Here is a 10000-nt window from a genome sequence, read left to right as displayed (position 1 = left end):
ACACACACGCACACATGCACACACAGTTCTCACCCTGTGGACTGATTGAACACAGAGATGACCTCCCGCAGGTCAAGAACATCACATGCAGCTGATTGAGTCTCCTGTGAGAAGAGGAAGCGCTCATCATCCAGCCTACCGTGGAGTTCTTCTAAGTCTACACACACACACACACACACACACACACACACACATACACACACACAATTGTAATAATAAAAACATACAATGTTTTATTAAGTAATAAACTTGGTGTGTGTGTGTGTGTTTTACTTGTCTGCCCTCTGGTCTGTCTCTGCTGGTCAAAGTCAGGAGTTTCTGTAAAACACAGAGGGAGAGCTGATCAGCATTTACTGATCTACTGTGCATGTGTGTGTGTGTGTGTGTGTGTGTGTGTTAGTGTTAGTGTGGGTGTTAGTGTTGTGAAGGTTGAGAGTCTCACCTACGAACTCATTGTGTCGGAGCAGCTCAGTCTGTAGAGCCTGTCCAGCATTCTCGGCCAGTGTGATGGCTGATGGACCATCTCCACCCAGAACCTTTGCTCCTGAACACAGTAGTGAGAGCGTCTCCTCCACGTCAGCTCCACACACCACCTCACACAACCTCTACAGTCAGAAAACACAACATACTCCGCAGTGTTAGGTGAAAAGTGTGTGTGTACACACCACTGACCTGTGCGCTTTCTCTTCTTTAAAGCAGCAGTGTGTGAAGTGTGTGAAGTGAGTGAGGCTCCCTCTGCTGTCTGTAGCATGAACTGCACTGTAAATAATGAGTTGTTATGGGGGGCGGGGCCAGAAAAATGTAGAGAGCTTGAGAATGCTGCTGAATTGATTCCAGTTAACACTTTATTCCAGTTGTATGAACTATTTTAAAAACCTGCATATTTCACTTGCTGTCCAGCAGAACCTGTGAGAACCGAGTCTGAGGACTAGCCCTGTGCAGCAGGTGGAGTGACCAGTGAGTCTGACCTGGTTGAGCAGCTTCTGGCTACAGGCGAGAGGATGAGCTTTGCGGTAAAGCCCGCTGCAGTACTTGGCGTTGATGAAAGCGGTTCGTTGTTGTGGATCAGCGTCAGGGAGGATCTGATCCACCGCTGGAACGTTGTGACCCCACACGTTATTGCTAGCTTTGTTTCCGTAAAGCACAAACAGCTGGAGGGAGAGAGAGAGAGAGAGAGAAAGAGAGACACAGAGAGAGAGAGAGAGAGAGAGACACAGAGAGAGAGAGAGAGACACAGAGAGAGAGAGAGAGAGAGAGAGAGACACAGAGCGAGTTAAAAGACCTTTGTTTACATTTCATAAAAAAAAAAAAAAAAAAAAAAAAACAACTCTAGGCTGTTAATTAATACAGATGATTCAGGGGGTGTGGCCTCTGTCTTTGTCCATCTAATTATTCAACATTATGTATATATGATTATTTATTATACAAATATCTAACACTGCAGCTGAGTTCTGAATTGGGATTGGTCAGAAGGTGTTGATTAATTGTGTGTGTGTGTGTGTGTGTGTGTGTTTTTCACTTCCTGTCTGTCCAGTATTCTGACCTGTATCAGAGGCTCAGTCCACACTTTAATGTCTAGTTTCAGACTCCGCACTTTCGACCTGTTGGCCCCCATCATGCGATGAACTCCTGTTAGATACAACCACAGAACCACAGAACCACAGCATGCATCATTAATATTCATGAGTAGAGGCGTGACACTCATTAATATGCAGATGTTGAAGCATATCTCTCAGCTGTATTTGTAGTTAATCTTTGTTTAAAGCTTTTTTCTCCAAAGCCATGAAGAGTCCTCAGTTACAGACTTCTTATCGATATCTGAACAGGAAGTCCCACACACTTCCTGCTTAAAATTGTCACAAATAAACACCTCTACAAACACTTCCTCACCTGCGCAGGCCTCACAGATGACCATCAGCAGGTTGATGGAGGCCCACTCCGGGTTCGGACCGCCGCAGTCGGCACACACTTTATTCCAGGGACTCGACCACAAGCGCTGAGCCACCTCACTGCAGGACAGAGCACTGCGGATCACCTCGTTCAGATGGTCCAGCCATGTCGTTACCTCTCTCGAGGAGTCTGCTGAGAAACTGGAACAAACAAAGATGGACAAGAAGAAGAAGGAGAGAAAAAGTGAAGAGTTTTAGATGTTTCTTCAAACATGCAGTAAAGATGACACTTGAGATCTGGAAACAGAAAGTACAGAGATAGAACAGGAAGTGACTCACTTGAATGTTCTATAAGGTGTAATTAGGCTAAAGCTGTGACGTCCAGTCGGTTTTACTGAGGCCACATTCATGGACACAAACATCATCCCAAGACCCAAATTAAAGTCCTGAAAGAAAAAATCCTGCTTCAGTAGAAGAACATCACTGAAGCGTTTGTTTAAAAGTGTGTGATTAGTGTGAGTAACATGGATGTGTAAATGTGGAATCATCTCCTCTTCCTCTCCTTCCTCTACCTCTTTGCTGTTGTAAATCCACAGGTTGTGTCCGCTGATGGCGCAGTAAACTTTACTACGTGGTTCCTTCATCATCAGTGAGCTGTGATGAAGAGGAGGCGCTGGAGCTTCTCGTCCTCTGGAAGCCTGCAGTGATGTCACCCATCCCGTCTTCACATCTGCACATGAAACATTCCCCAAAATACCCCATGAGTGAGACATCTGTGTTTGTACCTCATTCACTGAAGAGACATCATACATCTCCATCAGAGACTGAACATGTCCATCAGAGACATCATACATCTCCATCAGAGACATCATACATCTCCATCAGAGACATCATACATCTCCATCAGAGACTGAACATGTCCATCAGAGACATCATACATCTCCATCAGAGACATCATACATCTCCATCAGAGACTGAACATGTCCATCAGAGACATCATACATCTCCATCAGAGACTGAACATGTCCATCAGAGACATCATACATCTCCATCAGAGACATCATACATCTCCATCAGAGACTGAACATGTCCATCAGAGACATCATACATCTCCATCAGAGACTGAACATGTCCATCAGAGACATCATACATCTCCATCAGAGACATCATACATCTCCATCAGAGACTGAACATGTCCATCAGAGACATCATACATCTCCATCAGAGACATCATACATCTCCATCAGAGACTGAACATGTCCATCAGAGACATCATACATCTCCATCAGAGACTGAATATCTCCATCGAAGATCACTGATCTCCGCTCGCTTTCGCTAATGCAAATGCTTACGCTAACACATCCTCCTGTCAGAAACATCAGGAGCGTTCCTAGTGCAGAACCCTGAGGAACACTGGGATCATTCTCACCTTCACTGGGAGCCATGAACTCAAAGTGCTTCTTGCGGAAGTAAATGAGGAAGTGTCCTCGCTCCTGCTGCCGCACGTTGGTGACGCTCGAGACGTGGAACACGTACTCAGAAAACTTGTCCTGTATGAAAAGAATGTCATGACATCATAAATCACATCTTAATAACAACAGAGTGGAACAGTGAGAGAGAGAGAGAGAGAGAGAGAGAGAGAGAAAGGTGTGTTTAGTTTGTGTTTATAGTTTGTGTGTGTGTGTGTGTATTTATAGTGTGTGTAAGTGTGTGTTTGTGTGTGTGTGTATTTATAGTGTGTGTAAGTGTGTGTTTATGTGTGTGTGTGTATTTATAGTGTGTGTAAGTGTGTGTTTATGTGTGTGTGTGTATTTATAGTGTGTGTAAGTGTGTGTTTATGTGTGTGTGTGTATTTATAGTGTGTGTAAGTGTGTTTATGTGTGTGTGTGTGTATTTATAGTGTGTGTAAGTGTGTGTTTATGTGTGTGTGTGTGTATTTATAGTGTGTGTAAGTGTGTGTTTATGTGTGTGTGTGTATTTATAGTGTGTGTAAGTGTGTGTTTGTGTGTGTGTGTATTTATAGTGTGTTTAACTGTGTGTTTATGTGTGTGTGTGTGTTTATAGAGTGTGTTTAAGTATGTTTATGTGTGTGTGTGTGTGTTTATAGAGTGTGTTTATAGTGTGTGTGAGTGTGTGTGTGTGTGTTTATAGAGTGTTTGTGTGTTTAGTGTGTGTGTGTGTGTTTATAGAGTGTGTTTATAGTGTGTGTGAGTGTGTGTGTGTGTTTATAGAGTGTTTGTGTGTTTAGTGTGTGTGTGTGTGTTTAGTGTGTGTGTGTGTGTTTAGTGTGTGTGTGTGTGTGTTTATAGTGTGTTTATAGTGTGTGTTTGTTTAGTGTGTGTGTGTTTATAGTGTGTGTGTGTGTGTTTAGTGTGTGTGTGTTTAGTGTGTGTGTGTGTTTAGTGTGTGTTTAATGTGTTTATAGAGTGTTTGTGTGTTTAGTGTGTGTGTGTGTGTGTTTAGTGTGTGTGTTTAGTGTGTGTGTGTGTTTAGTGTGTGTGTGTGTGTGTTTAGTGTGTGTGTGTGTGTGTTTAGTGTGTGTGTGTGTGTTTATAGAGTGTGTTTATAGTGTGTGTGAGTGTGTGTGTGTGTTTATAAAGTGTTTGTGTGTTTAGTGTGTGTGTTTAGTGTGTGTGAGTGTGTGTGTTAATAGAGTGTTTGTGTGTTTAGTGTGTGTGTGTGTGTTTAGTGTGTGTGTGTGTGTTAAGTGTGTGTGTGTGTGTTTAGTGTGTGTGTGTGTGTTTAGTGTGTGTGTGTGTGTTAAGTGTGTGTGTGTGTTTAGTGTGTGTGTGTGTGTTTATAGAGTGTGTTTATAGTGTGTGTGAGTGTGTGTGTTTATAGAGTGTTTGTGTGTTTAGTGTGTGTGTGTGTGTTTAGTGTGTGTGTTTAGTGTGTGTGTGTGTGTTTAGTGTGTGTGTGTGTTTATAGAGTGTGTTTATAGTGTGTGTGAGTGTGTGTGTGTGTTTATAGTGTTTGTGTGTTTGTGTGTGTGTGTGTGTGTTTAGTGTGTGTGTGTGTGTGTTTAGTGTGTGTGTGTGTGTGTGTTTATAGAGTGTGTTTATAGTGTGTGTGAGTGTGTGTGTGTGTTTATAGAGTGTGTTTATGTATGTGTTTGTTTAGTGTGTGTGTGTTTATAGTGTGTGTGTGTGTGTTTAGTGTGTGTGTGTTTAGTGTGTGTGTGTGTGTGTGTTTAGTGTGTGTGTGTGGTTTAGTGTGTGGTTTAGTGTGTGTTTAATGTGTTTAGTGTGTGTGTGTGTGTTTAGTGTGTGTGTGTTTAGTGTGTGTGTGAGTGTGTGTTTAGTGTGTGTGTGTTTAGTGTGTGTGTGTTTAGTGTGTGTGTATGTGTTTAGAGTGTGTGTGTGTGTGTTTAGTGTGTGTGTGTGTGTGTGTTTAGTGTGTGTGTGTTTAGTGTGTGTTTGTGTGTTTAGTGTGTGTGGGTGTGTTTAGTGTGTGTGTGTTTAGTGTGTGTTTGTGTGTGTGTGTTTAGTGTGTGTGTGTTTTTAGTGTGTGTGTGTGTGTTTAGTGTGTGTGTGTTTAGTGTGTGTTTAGTGTGTGTGTGTGTTTAGTGTGTGTGTGTGTGTTTAGTGTGTGTGTGTTTAGTGTGTGTGTGAGTGTGTGTTTAGTGTGTGTGTGTTTAGTGTGTGTGTTTAGTGTGTGTGTATGTGTTTAGAGTGTGTGTGTGTGTTTAGTCTGTGTGTGTGTGTGTTTAGTGTGTGTGTGTGTTTAGTGTGTGTTTGTGTGTTTAGTGTGTGTGTATGTGTTTAGAGTGTGTGTGTGTGTTTAGTCTGTGTGTGTGTGTGTTTAGTGTGTGTGTGTGTTTAGTGTGTGTTTGTGTGTTTAGTGTGTGTGGGTGTGTTTAGTGTGTGTGTGTTTAGTGTGTGTTTGTGTGTGTGTGTTTAGTGTGTGTGTGTGTTTAGTGTGTGTGTGTGTGTGTTTAGTGTGTGTGTGTTTAGTGTGTGTGTGTGTGTGTTTAGTGTGTGTGTGTGTGTGTGTTTAGTGTGTGTTTGTGTGTTTAGTGTTTAGTGTGTGTGTTTAGTGTGTGCTTGTGTGTGTGTGTTTAGTGTGTGTGTGTTTTTAGTGTGTGTGTGTGTGTGTTTAGTGTGCGTGTGTGTGTTTAGTGTGTGTGTGTGTGTGTGTTTAGTGTGTGTGTTTAGTGTGTGTGTGTTTAGTGTGTGTTTAGTGTGTGTGTGTGTGTTTAGTGTGTGTGTGTGTGTTTAGTGTGTGTGTGTTTAGTGTGTGTGTGAGTGTGTGTTTAGTGTGTGTGTGTTTAGTGTGTGTGTATGTGTTTAGAGTGTGTGTGTGTGTTTAGTGTGTGTTTGTGTGTTTAGTGTGTGTGGGTGTGTTTAGTGTGTGTGTGTTTAGTGTGTGTTTGTGTGTGTGTGTTTAGTGTGTGTGTGTGTGTGTGTGTGTGTGTGTGTGTTTAGTGTGTGTGTGTGTTTAGTGTGTGTGTGTGTGTTTAGTGTGTGTGTGTGTTTAGTGTGTGTGTGTGTGTTTAATGTGTGTGTGTGTTTAGTGTGTGTGTGTGTGTTTAGTGTGTGTGTGTTTAGTGTGTTTAGTGTGTGTTTGTGTGTGTGTTTATAGAGTGTGTTTATGTATGTGTTTGTTTAGTGTGTGTGTGTTTATAGTGTGTGTGTGTGTTTAGTGTGTGTGTGTGTGTTTAGTGTGTGTGTGTTTAGTGTGTGTGTGTGTAGTTAGTGTGTGTGTGTGTTTGGTGTGTGTGTGTTTAGTGTGTGTGTGTTTAGTGTGTGTGTGTGTGTTTAGTGTGTGTGTGTTTAGTGTGTGTGTTTAGTGTGTGTGTGTGTGTGTGTTTAGTGTGTGTGTGTTTAGTGTGTGTGTGTGTGTGTGTTTAGTGTGTGTGTGTTTAGTGTGTGTGTGTGTGTTTAGTGTGTGTGTGTGTGTGTGTGTGTTTAGTGTGTGTGTGTGTGTGTTTAGTGTGTGTGTGTTTAGTGTGTGTGTGTGTGTGTGTTTAGTGTGTGTGTGTTTAGTGTGTGTGTGTGTGTGTTTGTGTTTAGTGTGTGTGTGTGTTTAGTGTGTGTGTTTAGTGTGTGTGTGTGTGTGTGTTTAGTGTGTGTGTGTGAGTTTGTGTTTAGTGTGTGTGTGTTTAGTGTGTGTATGTTTAGTGTGTGTGTGTTTAGTGTGTGTGTGTGTGTGTTTGTGTTTAGTGTGTGTGTGTTTAGTGTGTGTGTTTAGTGTGTTTGTGTTTAGTCTGTGTGTGTTTAGTGTGTGTGTGTGTGTGTTTAGTGTGTGTGTATGTGTTTAGAGTGTGTGTGTGTGTGTTTAGTGTGTGTGTGTGTGTGTGTGTTTAGTGTGTGTTTGTGTGTTTAGTGTGTGTGGGTGTGTTTAGTGTGTGTGTTTAGTGTGTGTTTGTGTGTGTGTGTTTAGTGTGTGTGTGTTTTTAGTGTGTGTGTGTGTGTTTAGTGTGTGTGTTTAGTGTGTGTGTGTTTAGTGTGTGTTTAGTGTGTGTGTGTTTAGTGTGTGTGTGAGTGTGTGTTTAGTGTGTGTGTGAGTGTGTGTTTAGTGTGTGTGTTTAGTGTGTGTGTATGTGTTGAGTGTGTGTGTGTGTTTAGTCTGTGTGTGTGTGTGTTTAGTGTGTGTGTGTGTTTAGTGTGTGTTTGTGTGTTTAGTGTGTGTGGGTGTGTTTAGTGTGTGTGTGTTTAGTGTGTGTTTGTGTGTGTGTGTGTGTGTGTGTTTAGTGTGTGTGTGTGTTTAGTGTGTGTGTGTGTGTGTGTTTAGTGTGTGTGTGTGTGTGTTTAGTGTGTGTTTGTGTGTTTAGTGTGTGTGGGTGTGTTTAGTGTGTGTGTTTAGTGTGTGCTTGTGTGTGTGTGTTTAGTGTGTGTGTGTTTTTAGTGTGTGTGTGTGTGTTTAGTGTGTGTGTGTGTGTGTTTAGTGTGTGTGTTTAGTGTGTGTGTGTTTAGTGTGTGTTTAGTGTGTGTGTGTGTTTAGTGTGTGTGTGTGTGTTTAGTGTGAGTGTGTTTAGTGTGTGTGTGAGTGTGTGTTTAGTGTGTGTGTGTTTAGTGTGTGTGTATGTGTTTAGAGTGTGTGTGTGTGTGTTTAGTGTGTGTGTGTGTGTTTAGTGTGTGTGTGTGTTTGTTTAGTGTGTGTGTGTGTGTTTGTTTAGTGTGTGTTTGTGTGTTTAGTGTGTGTGGGTGTGTTTAGTGTGTGTGTTTTTAGTGTGTGTGTGTGTGTTTAGTGTGTGTGTGTGTGTGTGTTTAGTGTGTGTGTGTGTTTAGTGTGTGTGTGTTTAGTGTGTGTTTAGTGTGTGTGTGTGTGTTTAGTGTGTGTGTGTGTGTGTGTTTAGTGTGTGTGTGTGTTTAGTGTGTGTGTGTTTAGTGTGTGTGTGTGTTTAGTGTGTGTGTGTGTTTAGTGTGTGTGTGTGTGTTTAGTGTGTGTGTGTTTAGTGTGTGTTTGTGTGTGTGTTTATAGAGTGTGTTTATGTATGTGTTTGTTTAGTGTGTGTGTGTTTATAGTGTGTGTGTGTTTAGTGTGTGTGTGTTTAGTGTGTGTGTGTTTAGTGTGTGTGTGTGTATTTAGTGTGTGTGTGTGTGTGTTTGGTGTGTGTGTGTTTAGTGTGTGTGTGTTTAGTGTGTGTGTGTGTGTGTGTGTGTTTAGTATGTGTGTGTGTTTAGTGTGTGTGTGTTTAGTGTGTGTGTGTTTAGTGTGTGTGTTTAGTGTGTGTGTGTGTGTGTTTAGTGTGTGTGTGTGTGTGTTTAGTGTGTGTGTGTGTGTGTTTAGTGTGTGTGTGTGTGTGTGTGTTTAGTGTGTGTGTGTTTAGTGTGTGTGTGTGTGTTTAGTGTGTGTGTGTGTGTGTGTTTAGTGTGTGTGTGTGTGTTTAGTGTGTGTGTGTGTGTTTAGTGTGTGTGTGTGTGTGTGTGTTTAGTGTGTGTGTGTTTAGTGTGTGTGTGTGTGTGTGTGTGTTTAGTGTGTGTGTGTGTGTGTGTTTAGTGTGTGTGTGTGTGTGTGTTTGTGTTTAGTGTGTGTGTGCGTGTGTGTGTGTTTAGTGTGTGTGTGTTTAGTGTGTGTGTGTGTGTGTGTTTAGTGTGTGTGTGTGTGTTTGTGTTTAGTGTGTGTGTGTTTAGTGTGTGTGTGTGTGTGTTTGTGTTTAGTGTGTGTGTTTAGTGTGTGTGTGTTTAGTGTGTGTATGTTTAGTCTGTGTGTGTTTAGTGTGTGTGTGTGTGTGTGTTTAGTGTGTGTGTGTTTAGTGTGTGTTTAGTGTGTGTGTGTTTAGTGTGTGTATGTTTAGTGTGTGTGTGTTTAGTGTGTGTGTGTGTGTGTTTAGTGTGTGTGTGTGTGTGTGTGTGTGTGTGTTTAGTGTGTGTGTGTTTAGTGTGTGTATGTTTAGTGTGTGTGTGTTTAGTGTGTGTGTGTGTGTGTGTGTTTAGTGTGTGTGTGTTTAGTGTGTGTGTGTGTGTGTGTGTTTAGTGTGTGTGTGTTTAGTGTGTGTGTGTGTGTTTATAGAGTGTGTTTATAGTGTGTGTGAGTGTGTGTGTGTGTTTATAAAGTGTTTGTGTGTTTAGTGTGTGTGTTTAGTGTGTGTGTTTAGTGTGTGTGAGTGTGTGTGTTAATAGAGTGTTTGTGTGTTTAGTGTGTGTGTGTGTGTTTAGTGTGTGTGTGTTTAGTGTGTGTATGTGTGTTTAGTGTGTGTCTGTGTGTTTAGTGTGTGTATGTGTGTTTAGGGTGTGTGTGTTTAGTGTGTGTATGTGTCAGTAGTGTATGTGTGTTTAGTGTGTGTGTGAGTGTGTGTGTTTGTGTGTGTGTGTGTGTGTGTTTAGTGTGTGTGTTTAGTGTGTGTGTGTGTGTTTAGTGTGTGTGTGTGTTTATAGAGTGTGTTTAGTGTGTGTGTGTTTAGTGTGTGTGTGTTTAGTGTGTGTGTGTGTTTGTGTGTGTGTGTGTGTGTTTAGTGTGTGTGTGTGTGTGTTTAGTGTGTGTGTGTGTGTGTGTTTATAGAGTGTGTTTATAGTGTGTGTGAGTGTGTGTGTGTGTGTGTGGTGTGTGTTTATGTATGTGTTTGTTTAGTGTGTGTGTGTTTATAGTGTGTGTGTGTGTGTTTAGTGTGTGTGTGTTTAGTGTGTGTGTGTGTGTGTGTTTAGTGTGTGTGTGTGGTTTAGTGTGTG

At 41.7% G+C, this 10000-nt stretch overlaps 1 protein-coding gene across 4 annotated transcripts in view; it reads right to left on the bottom strand.

Annotated features, from left to right (window-relative positions):
• The window catches only part of LOC131369181 (arf-GAP with Rho-GAP domain, ANK repeat and PH domain-containing protein 2), a 79479-nt gene that overhangs the window by 16254 nt on the left and 53225 nt on the right, over positions 1 to 10000 (bottom strand). For all 4 annotated transcript variants that reach the window (XM_058415658.1, XM_058415656.1, XM_058415657.1 and 1 more), the window contains 9 exons: positions 3319 to 3439; positions 2462 to 2619; positions 2229 to 2335; positions 1891 to 2090; positions 1544 to 1629; positions 969 to 1151; positions 443 to 605; positions 274 to 318; positions 34 to 157 (listed from right to left, as the gene is read on the bottom strand). In XM_058415658.1, the coding sequence (XP_058271641.1) occupies positions 34 to 157; positions 274 to 318; positions 443 to 605; positions 969 to 1151; positions 1544 to 1629; positions 1891 to 2090; positions 2229 to 2335; positions 2462 to 2619; positions 3319 to 3439 (1187 nt within the window). The remainder of the gene's footprint in view (positions 1 to 33; positions 158 to 273; positions 319 to 442; positions 606 to 968; positions 1152 to 1543; positions 1630 to 1890; positions 2091 to 2228; positions 2336 to 2461; positions 2620 to 3318; positions 3440 to 10000) is intronic.

The sequence above is a fragment of the Hemibagrus wyckioides genome, linkage group LG18 (genome assembly GCF_019097595.1).
Source record: "Hemibagrus wyckioides isolate EC202008001 linkage group LG18, SWU_Hwy_1.0, whole genome shotgun sequence".
In the NCBI taxonomy this organism is placed as follows: domain Eukaryota; kingdom Metazoa; phylum Chordata; class Actinopteri; order Siluriformes; family Bagridae; genus Hemibagrus; species Hemibagrus wyckioides.
This window is presented reverse-complemented; position numbering and strand designations above follow the sequence as displayed.